Source organism: Papilio polytes, unplaced genomic scaffold, assembly GCF_000836215.1.
Source record: "Papilio polytes unplaced genomic scaffold, Ppol_1.0 DF824024.1, whole genome shotgun sequence".
NCBI lineage: Eukaryota > Metazoa > Arthropoda > Insecta > Lepidoptera > Papilionidae > Papilio > Papilio polytes.
The window spans coordinates 358744-374450 of NW_013525180.1; the positions used below are offsets into that span (position 1 = coordinate 358744).

Sequence of the window (15707 nt, forward strand, 5' to 3'; positions counted from 1 at the left end):
AGGAAAATTCGAATAGGTCATACAAAACTTGCTAATACTATTACCTTTACATAACTAACAACTTGTATTGTTTGTTTATGAGTATGTATACAGTAACACAAGATTTTTTTTCAAAAGTACCTTCACTACTGGAACAAACATTAGTAATTATATTGCGAAATAAGATTTAACCCATGTTGTTAATTAAATTCGTCAGCATATAAATTTGTTAATTTTAATTAGGTAATAACTAGCTATACGTTCATTTAACAATAAAACAATTTGCTAAAAATATTAACCATGGCAATATTATGCGAATTCAGAATGTTTAGAGCATTGGAACAGCTGTATCCTTCCGCTAACTTGTCTCATTCCCACCTACGGTTTATCCATAAGCCTGTTATCTCGTTCTCGCTTGAACCCGCACCCGCGCGTCCTTCAGTTCGTCGTGTGTCTCGTTCAATCAATGCTTTTTTTCTGTGGTGTGGGGTAGTAGTGTGGCGTGGACGAATTTCTAGTCGAATAAAATTATAAATCTCATCAAAGTACACCTGGTACAGGTTGTACAATTAAAATGGCGAATGAACTTAAGGAAATTGCTGATATCGTTAAAAAATGCAAAATTTTGCTTTTGGACATCGAAGGGACAACAACATCGATCAGCTTTGTTAAGGTAGGTCTGAAAATTAGCCGGCCGGTGTTTTGTTTCAACACGTGTTTTTTTCTGTTTTTAGTAAATTAAACATGTTGTGTTTGTTATTGAATTCAATCTGGATGCTAACTACTACGCCAGATTAAATAGGGTGTGTTAATGTCGCATTTCAAGATTCGCAACATGGAGGACGAAATCAAAATGGTCCCCTTTCCAGTGCTCTCATTGTCTGATTCGCGATTGCCGTGAACTTAGAATATTTTGAATTAATCATAGAAATCATTGTTTAGTTTGATCCTCTCTAAGTCTTTTTTTAATTTTCTTTTTAGTCCGATTGCAAAACTTTTGACCTTAATTACTGTATTAAACAACGTCTTAATAAAAGGATCATAGTTTTGTGAATTTTTTACCTAAATAACGAAAAGCGTAAAACAATTCATCAAGTAAACTCAATACCGGTACAAACAGCTGTTTGAAGCAGCTGGCAGTTAAAAAAATGTGGAACATTTAACTGTCTCCTCTGAATAGACGTCGCGACATGTATGCCTGTCTCAGTCGCACTCGTGTCAAAATTATTAAATCATGAAAGAGATGAATAATGTAAGGAATGTTACGTGCAATGCCTTGATAATTTTAAAGGTATGCTGTACTTGTAAGCTGGAGCTTTGATACTACAACATTTATTTACTACTTCGGTTTTTTTTTATTGTTTTTAAGTTGGTGAAAAAATCTTACAAGGCATTGGTATAACAATGTCTATATTTATTAACTTGGAAACATGGTTTTAAAACTTCGTTCTTTTTTTTCAAATTTTGGCGAAAGTTTTAGTGTTGATTTGGTTCTTCTGTTAATTAAATAATATCACTTTACTAATATTATGAGGAAGTTTAAATGGATTGATGGATGTTTGTTAGAAATTATCTCCAAAACGGCTCAATGTATGTAGAGCATAGTCTGGAAGAACACATAGGTTTCTTTCTTTTGTTGTTTTTATTCAAGACAAAAGCTTGTCTAGGACAATTAAATTAACCCATGAGGTACTTTTGTACATATGGTTGCTTTCACTTTGATAAGAAACTGGAAATGTATACTTAAAATTATCCATTTTATAATTAGGCAAAACTACACTAGTTTGTTTTAAAGTAAAATAATGTTTTAGTTTTATCCTGAGTAAAGCTGTTTCTTTTGGTTTATTTATTAATTTTCATTATTATATTACTGCTGGATTGTCTTCCTTCTCAACATCCATATTAAAGTTATATTTAGATCAAATCTCAATGTTGCAACATTTAATTGATGAACAGGTAAACTTGGAAGTAACTGATTAGAGACAACATTTTATTTTGAATGATTGATACATTTTTAAATCTTGTATAAAATCTCGGTTCCCAGCTAATTGTTCACTGCTAGTTAAAATATTTTAATGATAAATTACAGGAATGCATTTCTGGTGTAATATTATTTTATTTTAGCTTTTGCCCTCGACTCCATCTGCAAGTAATAAAATAAGTGAGTAGCCTATGTGTTCTTCCAGGCTATTACCTACATCTATACCAAATTTCATCAAAATCGGTTCAGCCGTTTGTGCTACAAAGTTTGACAAACATCCATCCCTCCATCCATCTAAACTTTTGCATTTATAATATAGGTATGATTTGCTAAGGGGATATTACTATTCTGTTTAAATGCTTTAATTTGGTGCAAATATAAAGGTACATGTATATCTTAATAATGGATGGATAGATTATATTTCTGAAATGACTCAATGGAGATTGATGACATATTGCACAGATGTAGAACATAGTCTGGAAGAACATAGACTACTTACTTTAATTTTTAACATTTAGGGCAAAAGGAAGTACTTAAATATAGCTGGCTTTTGTTTCATTGGCCATTCCATGCCATCTTTTTATTATTACTCGTGAAAAATTGTAGTGACATGGAATGTGGTATGGTAGTTATTTTGTGGTAACCATTTGTACTATGAAAAATCCCTCGATATAACCGTTTTGCGTTAAAGTTAAAATAACTAGCTTAATATAATTCGATTGATGTAACATTTTGATTGTATTTATAGCAAGATAAAGCTTCCTGTTAGGACCGGGAGTAACATCTCTCCCTCTCGTCCTAAATACAACAGACCCATTTATTATGGACCCCAAAATTCTCCCGTTTCATATAAGCCGGTTTATAAAGCGAATATTGTCACTAATTTATTGGAAAAGCTACTTTAGATTGAAGAGATAAGATATACATTTGTTCGCGCGGAGAACTTTGACCCTTGGCGTGTTTTACAAGTAATTTTGTTCCCATTTTCTGTTCGTGTGTGTGCTTTTTATTTGCAAATTAATTAAAAACAGCGTTCTTTTAGACAAGACTTCTGACGTCAGGTAATAAAGTAAACGATGGTTATGCATAGTTTAATACAGTGTGCTTGTACATTTATTTTTTGAACTTACGGGGTGTTAAAGGTGCGTTTCAGAATTCGTCCGTAATTGAATAAAATTAGTGAAATGTCAACAACGCCACACGCATTAATTGATAACAAAAGGCCAATGTTCTTTAAACCCATAAAGACATGTTTGTTGAATGGATTGAGAGATATGCCTGAATTTTAACTTTTACAAATATTATCATAGTAAGATAACTTGTCTATTGAAAATATGTAGCTAATTTTCTAGATTACAGGTATCTGTACATAAGATTGTCTCTAGTATTTAAAGTGTAAGTGGTAATCAAAATCTATAGAAAGTTGTTTTACGTTTAAAGTTACGTTACCTAGATGATATACTTACTTAGCTATGAGTATTCCGCAGACGTTAGTACGCCTCAGATGTTATGTCTATCAACATATCTAGCGACCCATCCACGGAAAGTCGGACATGTTTTTAAACTATATAAAATACTAGCTGTTGCTCGCGACTCCGTTCGCGTGGAATTTAAACGAAGTATGTGTTATTCCAGACTATCCTCTACATCTAAACCAAATTTCATCGAGATCCGTTTAGCAGTTTAGGCTACAAACTCTAACAAACATCCATCCATCTAAACTTTCGCATTTTAATATTAGTAAGATAAATTTAACCTATGTTATTAAGTGTTAATGTAGCTATCTAATAATGAAGAATATTTTAAATTGGTCAAGTAGATTTTAGTTATTCGTTTCATACTAAAATACACTTGTTTTCGCTTTATAAAATAGTATAGAGTATAGACAACACGGCGCCATTAAGCTTTAAATTAACATACCTCATTCTAAAGGGCAAATTAGCAAGAAAATTAGGTTTAGATAAAAATGGGGTAAATAGCAAGAGGTTTTCTTTCGAAACGATAGCACCGTGTAATTGCCATAGTTTCATAATAGACATTAACTGAAAATACAATTTTTTACATGACATCTATACACTTTTGTAAGGAAAGCGAGACTCGGCAGTTTTTTTTATATTTTTTGTGGGATCTTATATTCAGAAAAGTAATTGAAAACTTATACTATACACACAAAAGTATACTTTGTAATGTATTAAGACAAAAAAAGATTTTTGTTGTTAATTGTACCTTTACTTAATTAAACAATATCCAATCCAAAATCGTTATTACTATCCATACCTATACAATTGGAAGAGTTGAAGATTTCGTTTTTTCTTTATTTAAAGACTGCTTCGTAAGTTTACCTGCACAGTACTATAGAATTCCTTTGTTGATTCATTGAAAGTGACCGTGATTTTTTTGCGACTCGCCTTCATTATGTCTCGCGTCTCGTATCTTTTTTGTCTCGACATTCAGCTGTTATTATTTACCGTAGTACAGGTTATAACTAAGTTATAGGTAACTAGCTGTTGCTCGCGACTTCGCCCTCGTAAAATTAAGAAATGATAAAAAATAAATCCTGTTACTCACAAATGAATAACCATTCTAACGATGAAAGATTTTTTAAAATCGGCGTATTAGTTTTTGAGGTATTTCAATAAATACGAAATACAAAAATACTAATCTTTCCTCTTTATAATATTAATATAGAAGTATGGATTCAAAACTTAGGCAAAAAGGTTGGAATAAAATAAGCTCTCCATTACGCTCTGTTATCTTCTTGGAAGTGTCTGATACAGACGCATCGGAAACTGTTTTTATGCCATCATATTTTAATAGGTATTTCATACTTAGTAAAAGCGAGAGTTGGCATAGATTGATGAATGAATCTCGATAAAAATGAGCACAGATAAATCATAACCTGGAGAAATACATTGGCTACTTACTTTAATTCCGTGCAAATGAATTGGCGGGCAAAAGCTATTGTAAAATAAAATTCGGAGAAGTATTGCCTTTTATACCTTTGTGTTCATTTGTTTACGGATTCCGGTGAAATTTTTCTGTTCAAAAGGTGAACAGGATGTTTTTTTTTGCAACTTTAACAATTTATAGTTTTAAAAACCCTAATTTCAATAATTTAAGTTCAGTCTTTTCACTAACGCTGTTTTAAGTTGGTTATCGTAAATCTTCACCAAGGATCTCAGTTAGCGACTAATTTTGTTACATGAATGTAGGAGACTAAAGCGTAATACATAATGAGGTCCCGTTTGCGAATTATCCAGCGAAACGGCAATATAATTGGAGCACATAGTGTGCACAATGCGTCTAGCCGGCCCTACAGGCGCGCCCGGGCCAACTATCCGGTTTGGATAGTCGGCTGTGCCAGTTCGTTCACCTGCTAACCAATGCAGTTTCACCTCGGTCGCATCGTGCTCGAATATGCTTAGTTTCTCTTCTCTTAACTTACTACAAGTTAGCTTGACTTTAGATTTTAAATGATAAAGACTTTAAATGGTAAATGGTCACAGAATGTTGCTATAAATCTTATTTCGCAAAGATTTTTTTTGTACCCCCCTATTTTTAAGACGTTATCTGATATAAAGATTTTTTTAAATTATGACATATCTATTGAGATTGAGCTCATTGGAGCTACAGAATCTAGAGCGACAGTAGAGCAACGATCCTCTTTGAGCATATTTCTGAGACATTCCTACGATTCACGAATTGCTGCAGTTATACTTAAAAAATGAAACAGCAGTACTGTCGCTAATTAATTGACGTTATTTTAGCAATTAAACACTTGTTCATTTATTGTCGTAGAGTTCGTGGGAGTTCAAGACATTGTAATCTAACTAGTATTTGCACAACCTCTAAGATTATCTGGTCTTGAGACAACTTTGTTTTTCTGTTTGTTAATCGGATTTATAAAACGTTAAATTTGATCATAATCTTGCTAATTTCATAGCCGATGTCAAATTGATCACAATTTATGGACCTTTAAGGATTGATTTTGATTTGGATATTGTATATTTACAGTATTTCTACCTGTTACCTAAGTTAATTGTATACAAGATTTCACCTAAAGACTTCCCCGTTAAATTTCTAAGAAAGGCCTACCCACTCTCGGTACTTCTTGGAAATGTGTTCCCTTTACGTCAAATACGCAGGCTGGCTTTATTGATCGCACCGCGTACACGTGGCTACAGAGCGATGAGCTCTTAAAATAATAATGTTAACGTGAGAGATGACATTAGGATTGCAAAATAAAAATTGGGTACTTTGTTTAAGATACCTTACAGCTGTGTTCAGACTTAAATGGTATCCCTTAGTGTTGATTTAGACCGTGATAACTTAACTTAGTGACAACTTTAAAAACTAATTAATGATTCATAGCGTGGACAGTTAGTACAAAATAATGTTGCTTGCCAATATGTACGGCTCTTTATAAAATCAAGATTAATTTCACCTTGTCGTTAATGCGTTAACTATTATTATTGGTTACGCGAGATAGAAAACAGTGGAGGAGTTTGGAGGAGGCCTATGCCAAGAGGCACGCTGAAATTAGGGACATATTAATCACTATATTAAATTTCAGAATAGAAGGCTACATTATTATTCTTTTTGGTAGTAACCTATACATTTGGGATATTCAGGTATTTTCATTTCTTGTGGCAATTCTCCCTGCAATGTTTTAAAATCTATTAAAACTTAATCCAAGATAATCCTACATAGGTTTAAATATATGGTACCTATGCCGCGGTGTAATCCAAGACTCGTTTGTGTCCGTATGGAAGCTGGATGATACCTGTGAGGCGATTTCTCTATTTTTATACTACATTTAGTTGCTGGAATGTCGCCGATAGTTACACGATTCGTATGCGGGACCCACACTTATTAAGGTCGGTTGTCAACTATGCCTATATCCGTTCTATTGCTATCTATGCTCTAGAAAAGAACATGTTTAAGTGCTGGTTTCTAGGTGCTCGAAAAACAGTATCTTATAATTGAGTCCTATAAAGGATATACAAGCTAAACGGTAAACGAAAACTCAGAATATAAACTGCGAAAGAAAAGCTTGAACGAGAAATTCAGCTTTGTACATATACATTACTGTTCTGAATCTACGATTAAAAAAGTAGTAATTATATAGCAAGATTATTGATGGCTCATTTAGGTTTCTGTTTAAGGCCTGGTTGGGTCCTAGATCTGGTAGTTATTGTTAATTTAAAATCAAACAAAAAATGGGACCCACCTGCAAGCATCACCTTTCGGATAAAAAATGAATTATCAAAATCGGTCCACTAGCGGCGGAGTTATGCCGTAACACACATAAAAAAAAACAAAAAAAAACAGACGAATTGAGTACCTCCTTCTTTTGGGAAGTCGGTCAAAAAGAGCTTAAAACCCTGTCGAATTCAGTATATATTTTTCACTTTACAAACTTGTGGGTGTCTGTATAAGTTCCTAAGCTTTAGTATCGTGTTTGCGTATAAATTTGCAAGTTTTAATACCGGCGTTTGTCATTCGTGCATACCGTAGTAATGGGCACGACGACGGGTCGGCGTCCGCACGGGTCACGGTCTCTTATCCCAGCTGTAACCAATATCCATTGAACTGTATATTTACGAACAAATATGTCGATTGGTAAAGTTGTAGATAGACCAATTAGTATTTAAATAGCTGCCACACTAATTACTAGGGTAGGTAGTATTGATTAAAAAACTGTTTAAAATACCCTATTTTTTAATGTAGATAATCGTATCATTCCTATAGGATAAGTTGTTCCCGTATGCGGAGGAGAAGGTGCAGCAGTTCCTGGAGGGCCAATGGGATGATGCAGAAGTAAAACAGGCGGTGGCCGCGCTCCGGCAGCTCGCGATAGAGGACAAGGAGAAGAGCGTCGAAGGAGTCGTCGCTATACCTGGAGAGGTGAGTTTGTTACACTTCTAACTGATACACTTTTGAATAAACCGCAATCATACTTTGTAATACTAGCTTTCGCCCGCGTGGAATAAAAAAAAACAAATGCCAGGAGCGTATGTGTTCTTCCAGACTATCCTCTACATTTATGGCAAATTTCATCGAAATCTGTTCAGCCGTTTAGGCTAAAAAATAACCCACTGGCTGGATGTTTGTTAGAATTTGTGGCCTAAACGGCTGAAAGGATTTCGATTAAATTTGTTAGACACAGGTAGAGGCAGGTTTAGAACATAGTCTGGAAGAACCCATAGGCTACTCACTTTTATATTTTTAATTCGACGCTGACTGAGTCGCAGGCCAAAGCTACTGAAATATAAAAGCTTAACTTTGAAATTTGATGGATTTATTAAAAAACAATTTTCGGTCATCCAGCGTTAATTTATAACTTAATCGTATGTTTGTATATAAATTCTCAGGATGCGAAAAAGGAGGAGCAGATCGAAGGGTTGGTGAAGAGTGTTAAGTGGCAGATGTCCATCGACCGCAAGGCGGGGCCGCTCAAGCAGCTGCAGGGCCTTATCTGGAAGCAGGGCTACGATAACGGCGATATTAAAGGACAGTAAGTACAGACATACGCATAGTATCACATTGCAAATAGTCTACCTAGTTATGACCTGATCCGTGTTAGAAAATATAGTATAATAGCTGTTGCTCGCGACTTCGCCCGCGTGAATTAAAAAAAAAATGGTCTACTCTCTGATAACGTACCTTTCTAATAGTGAAAGAATTTTTGAAATCGGCCTAGTAGTTTTTGACTTATTTCAATACATACAAATATCCAAATCTATCCTCTTTATGAGTCATTATCTTCCCTGCTTTATCCTACTCCCGTAGGGTCGGCGTGCCGGGCAAATAACTATCATCCGTCATCTCAGTCATCACTCACTTATGTTCATGTCACCTTTCATGCAATCCATCCATCTCTTTCTAGGTCTACCCCTTTATGAGTATAGATATATTAATACAGTATATGGTAATTATTGAAAATTTGATTATGTTTAAAAAACTGTGTAAAAATTAATATTTGTCTACACAAACTCAACAAGTGATATAAATAAATCAGTAGTACTGAAATGTTATCACGCAAGTCATGGTCACGGACATTCGAATACGCTTATATTTAGTACATTCACAGTCATAATATGTTTTTGATTTTAAATTCTTATTCAAATATTTTTAAACCTCAGTTTACGAGACTCGTAGCGTAACTTATGAAAATACTACCTGTCGCTCGCAGCTCCGTCTGCGTGGAATTTTAAAAACAAACTAAGTAGCCTATAAGTTCTTCCAGACTATCCTCTACATCTATGCTAAATTTCATCGAGATCTATTCAATAGTTTAGACTACAAATTTTAACAAACATCCATCCATCTAAACTTTGACATTTATGATATTAGTAAGATGTATGAAAATCATGTAATTGTATATTCCAGTGTTTACGACGATGTGTCAGCGGCCCTCGAGCAATGGAAGTCAGTCGAGGGTCAGAAGGTGTACATCTATTCTTCTGGGTCGGTTCAGGCGCAGAAGTTACTCTTCGGTCAGTCGCTGGCGGGGGATCTGCTGCCTCACATCGAGGGCCACTTTGATACTGCTGTCGGCGCTAAGCAAGAGCCCGCCAGTTATACTGCAATCGTCGAGAAGATTGGCTGCAAACCTGATGAAATACTCTTTCTCACCGATATCCTTAAAGGTAGGTTAAGTATTTTTGTTTAGTGTTCTTTAAGCGCGTTGATTCTTGGTACATATTATTTATTGCTATTTATAAATCTTCAAAATTATGTTTAGTGAATAGTATATTAGATGAGATACTCCTCACTATGTTTCCTTACGTACTTTTTTGGGAAACTTTAAGAAAAAATTCTTATTAATGGCTGGGTGATGACCTTTTTTATGTAAAACTATGTCCAGGAGCCCTACAGTCTGTAGACAGTAAGGATGTAACAGATTGATGTGATTTTCTTAATTTGCTTTCTTCGCGGTCGCGCCTCGCACTGCGAAATTAATTTGTTTTAGATAATAGCTCACGAAAGTTTAAATAGGTTTTTTATAATAAAATACGGCAAATGAGTGGAGAGAGCACCGAGGTGGTTCGAGTTTAAGTGAACTGTAATGTGAAATTTGTACAGAGGCGGAAGCAGCGCGCGGTGCCGGCCTGCACGCGGCGCTGGTCAGCCGCGAGGGCAACGCGCCGCTGCCCGCGCAGCCCGCGCCCTTCCCCGTGCTGCACAGCCTGGCGCAGCTCGCCTCCAACAAGCGCAAGACTGACGCACAGGTGCCCACACTGACACACATACATAAACACTAGTAATACTTCCATACAGTACAAAACAAACTATAATAGTCATAGGTAACTCAAATTAACTTATAACCTGCAGCTCACGTACAAGTGAAAGAGATCGCTAATCGACTCAAGCACAGTGAGTCGTGAGCTTCTATTTTAGTTGTTGAGCCATCACTCAACAATTCAACATTAGATTTACACTCATCTAGTATGTAAACTATTTGTAGATAAGGTGGTTTAGACGGTAACGGGTCTTAATTTAGCATAGAACACAAATGAGACTAAGTTCGACATTAGGCATGTAGCTCCCTTGTCTGATGGTGTAGGTAGGCATTTGTCTCTATAAAAAACATACTAACAAAAACAATTAATAAGAGAAAAAGAGCCTAATAGATGTCCACTGTCTTTGTTTATACATCTGGGTTACATAGATGGATTAAGTTCTACATTAAAAGAATGTTTAAGTAACCATTAAATATACTATTGGTCCCTCTTATTGGTCTATTAATGACTCTGAGTGCGGCCGTAACTTGCACTGCATAAGTTTATATAGTTACATAGTTTAGTCGCCTACTGTTAACAATCCTTAGTTGCATGGTTTCCAGGCTTGCTTTTGTATCTATGCCTGTGCTTAATGCACTCCGTGTTCTTAAATATTTTCAGTACATAGTTTTGTAACTACTTATTGTATTACCTTAAATAACACAATGTAACAATAAAATTAATATATACACATTATTATACAGTATGTAGTAGAAATAATTACTTGTATGTCAAATGCATGCCTTTAGCTTTTTTAATATAATCAATGTAACTGTAAAAACTATTTCAATGACAATATCGAGGATAATGAATGGAGGACGATTTTGCCTACGTAACTAAGATTGGTAATAAAATGTAATGTTAAGGGTTTGTAAAAAGTTTTTTTATATACTTTGTTGAGGCAAAGGGTGTTGGGATTTTATTTTATGAAATGTACACGCTATTTAAATTTGTCTAAAGTAGTAACTGTATAAAACTACCTTTAGAGTGTTGCCAATGTGTGTAAAATTTTAATAGACAACTTCTTTAAAATGTTTTGACAATAAAATGCAGTTAGCGCCTGTATTTACTAAACAATGTTTTTCTTGATATCCTTTAGGACAGTGTTTTGATATTATTTAATTTGTAATGCTTTGGTGGAAGAATTACTTAAATTGCAAGCTTCTATTTAGTATGGTTCTGGTATATAAAATGTTTTGTGTTTATTTGACTTGTTAATTGTTTGGTAACTTTTATAATATATACAACCGTAGATTTATTATATTGTAGTGCTTCTTATGTAGATTATTAATAAAGTTTATATTCATATTACTGTTTATTTCTTTGCATGCTTTTCTTTGCCATTTCAACAAATGTTAACCAATATTTTACTACTCATAATTTTCACTTTTATGCTATCTTACAGTTGATGCTAGAATTAGTATAGAATATATACATTACTTAGAATGCCTTTTCTTAAAGTTTTTGATTACATTATTCCCTATACTTAGATCTATTTAATAATAAAATATTAACAACTTTGTTGTTTTATAAGAATGGATTAAATGGTTTTATTATTTATATCTATTCAAATTATATCGTTGAATGAACAAATTGTTTTCATATATCTTTCAGGAAGAACTACCCTCTAAGATTGCAAAAACTGACAATGGAGACGATGTAAAGTCGTTAACAGACAAACAGTCCACTGAAACGAAAAACGAAGAAACGGTAGTTACCGGTACTTCAGAGACAGCGGAGAAGATGGAAGTAGAGGAAGTATCCGCGCCCGCAGAGACAATTAAAGAACAAAAAGCCGATGAAAAGAAAGAAGAGCCCACACCCGCTGCGGTGGAAACGACTGTTGAAGAAGTTACTGACGCTAATGTAACTGATATTCCTATCGCTGACGTTGAACCTATTATTGACGAACAAGTTGATAAGACTGAAACTGAAGAGACTGTTGAAAAAATGGAGACTGATTCTACCGAAAAAGAAGAATCAGCGACAGTGCCAAAAGGAGAAGATAAAGTTGAGACTGAAGTAGAGAAGGAGCCCAAAGAGCCTGCTCCCATCGTTGAAGAATCCCCGCCTACTGTTATCACAGAAATCGAAGAAGTAACAAATGAAAAAGCTATAGGAGAAGCGGAAGAAATTATCGATGATATCGAACCAGTCGTCGAAGAGCCCACTTCTACTGAAGATATGGAAGTATTGCAAAGTGTCGGCGAAGTACTGGAGAAGGAGTGTGATGAGATATTATCAAAAGTTCAAAACGTCACTAATCTAGACACAATACCGGTGAAACCATTACTTACTCCGATAACCGAGGAAACCATGGAAACGTCGACTTTAGATAACGACATAGTTGATAGAATATTAGACACGGAATTAGATCTTGAAATGAAAAAATGTGAAGATGCCGAGAGTAATGCAGCAGAAGAAACTAAACCGACGACTGAACCAAAGTCAGAAATCGTACAAGAGAAGGAACCAGTCCCCGAAGAGGTTAGTAATGCTGAATCGGCAAAAATACCAGAAGAGAAAGCACCCGAAACAAATGAAGAAAGTAAGGAGAAAATCACAGACAAAGAGGTGCCAAATGTCAGTAAAACAGAGACGAAAGATGAAAGTAAAAAGGAGGAAACCAAAGCGGAAACAAACACAACTGAAGTTGAGAAAACCACAGCGCCTGTAGACGAAACTGCAGAACAGAAGTTACCCGAAATAAGTCCAGAGAATGATAAAAATGTTCCTGTTGAATCGAAAGATAACATCATAGCGGAGGAAGTCAAGACAGAGACCGAAACAATGGAGGCACAACTTAACGGTAAAACAAATGGAGAATCTGAGGCTGTTAGTTTGAACGGCGACGTTAGCAAAGACGAGGAATTAAGTTCTCGATTGTCAGCCGAGAATGGTAAGGAGGAGGAAGTTAATGGTTCCAACGGGGATGCTGTGGCTACTGAAAATGTGGAAGAAGAGAAGAAAGTGGAGGGCGACGTGTCCGATATTAAAGTGAAGACAGTTCCCACTGAGGAGCCTCGCACTGATCCTATAGAGCAACCTACGGAAGCGTAAAATAGTGTGGTAAGTTATTTAGCACCTCAATACATTGCAGTCAATTAAGTAAAAGTTTGAAATTATTGTTATTTACCAAAAACATTTCTATTACTTCGAATTAGTCCGATCAATACATTTGGTGCACTATTTTTAAATTTTAGAAACATTGTTTAGTTTCAGTGGTTTTGGCGATTCTTGATATATCTATATCTAGCAAAAGATTGGTTTTGATTAACCATACATGATACTATGTCATCTTTGTATTGTAACGTCGCCTTTATATTGTATTCCAGTGCGGCACAGTCTCCAGAGCGTCGTAGCGTTGGCTCACATCAGATTGTCAAGACTGAGGTTTTGCTTCCACGCTAACGGACAACATTTCCTAGTTCTATGTAATACGTGTATTGAGATTTGACCGTGTACCCGCGTGACGACCGCCTCCTACAGGGTGTTTCATTTTGCGCCGATCGGCCCAATGGGAAAAAATCTCAGTGGTTCAAACGATCAGTGGGCCGGTCGGCCCAACGGGAAATACCTTGTGCACACCCCGGCCCCCCCTACTCCCCACAATAGTCTACCACAAGTCGCTTACTTAATACTACCCAGTAAATAATTACCTAGTAAGTATAATTGAGTAAGGTATGTCTAAGCTATGTTTAAATTGTATTTAAAATTTGACCACCCACTATCTGATTTGTCTAATACGGATTTTCGTTTATATGCCAATTAAGATAAGTCCTATGTGACTTAGCTTGAATTTTGATATTTATTTTTAAAATAATATTTATATGACATATTTTTACATAACAAAACTTTGACGGTACTTAACTAATTTAAAGAGTTAGTTTTTTTTTTCAGTCAACATAATTAGACCTTTTTGTCATAATGTCGGTTGTCTGTCTGTTGAAGACAAATCAGATATTGTACGGAATTTATAGAATATCAGTATTTGTCGTTAGTTTAATTTAGGTGTAGTCTAGACATTTCGTATTCTAATTATATTTTGTATCCATTTTTATTCTATACTTTGACATTTTGTAAATGCATTTTTGTATGACATTCCTGAAATATGAAATGAACTGTAATACATAACTGATTTAAATTTATGCCAAATTTGTTAAAAGTCTAGGAATTGGTTATTCCCAACCGTCACCCTGCTCTGTGATCACGCGGGGACAGATGAGAATAAACAGTTTCATCCGTCCCACTATCATCAATAAGGTGACAGATGGAACCGCTAAGAAATAAAATAAGTTCCAACCGTCCCTTTGACGCAAAAGGTGGGAGGGATGAAACTTTTTACTCTCTCCTGTCCCCACGTGGGGACAGAGTGGGGTGGCAGTTGGGAATAATCCCAGGAATTGCCCCAAAATATGTGGCTAAACTTTTTATTTCCGAACGATACGTCGAGAGAGTGAACTAATCAGTTTGTAAGTCTTACACGATTTATTGGATAAATAATATTAAGTAGAATTAAATTAGTATTTAAGCGGTCTCTTATACAAGACAAGTCGATTTGCTTTGATCTGCGTCAAGAAATTGGACGCCATAGTGTGTAAGGACCTTTATAGGGGTGACAGTGTGCAAGCCTGTCACCGCTTGTATTTCACTTAGGTAAGTTTAAGTAAGTATTAACTGTATTGTGATCTTATTTGTTTTTATATATTTACTGGATCCCTTATAATATTTTCCCACTGCCAAGCTTGGAGTTTCGTTCGACGTCGCTCGGAGCAAAGTGTGATATTGAAGACTGCTAAGTTATGTTCATGGCTGTGTTTGTTGGTATCTTCAGTAGGGATGCACGATATTACTTTTCTATTTAAAAAATAAATAAATAGATGTTCGGATGGTAATAATTTTCATGAATGAAATTGACTAAAGAAATTCTAAATCTGAACATTAGTAATTATAGTGCCAAAATTAATATTGAACAAATGCAAATGTCTTGCATCCCTATTGATTAGTAGGTAGATGGATTTGTTCGGTATTGTCAACTGCAAAGGTGTAACGTGGGTTTACACGGCCGAAAACATCGTTTAAAAAATATTGCCATCTCACTCCTGTGTGAAACAATTTGAGATATGTTTCGGAAGTGTGAACCCACGTTTACAATATGTAGAATCTCTTTGCTTTAACTATAGGGTATGTGAAAGGTGTTTTTCTTTGATTTTTAGTTGTATTTATTCTGTTTACTTTAAAAAACCGTTATTATTTGTGTCATATTTTTAATTTCTATGTGTATCTTACAATTTATTGATTTAATGACTCAATTTTTTTTTCACTAGACTCGAAATGCCATAGAGCTTAATAGTAAAAATAAACAAGAGGTATAAGTCTGAATTTTTGTTTGATGTATTTTTTTTTAAATAATTTTCAATGTATTTATTCTTCGTGGATTTCAACTGTCGAAGCGCCTGTAC

The 15707-nt window shown here is 35.1% G+C and overlaps 1 protein-coding gene across 1 annotated transcript; it reads left to right on the forward strand.

Annotated features, from left to right (window-relative positions):
• Positions 1-416: 416 nt before the first annotated feature.
• LOC106101042 (enolase-phosphatase E1) lies at positions 417-14313 on the forward strand. The gene is made up of 7 exons (XM_013280133.1): positions 417-652; positions 7712-7867; positions 8335-8477; positions 9353-9612; positions 10049-10194; positions 11860-13314; positions 13581-14313. The coding sequence occupies exons 1-6, from the start codon at positions 554-556 to the stop codon at positions 13303-13305; spliced, it is 2250 nt and encodes a 749-aa protein (XP_013135587.1). The 5' UTR covers positions 417-553; the 3' UTR covers positions 13306-13314; positions 13581-14313.
• Positions 14314-15707: the final 1394 nt, after the last annotated feature.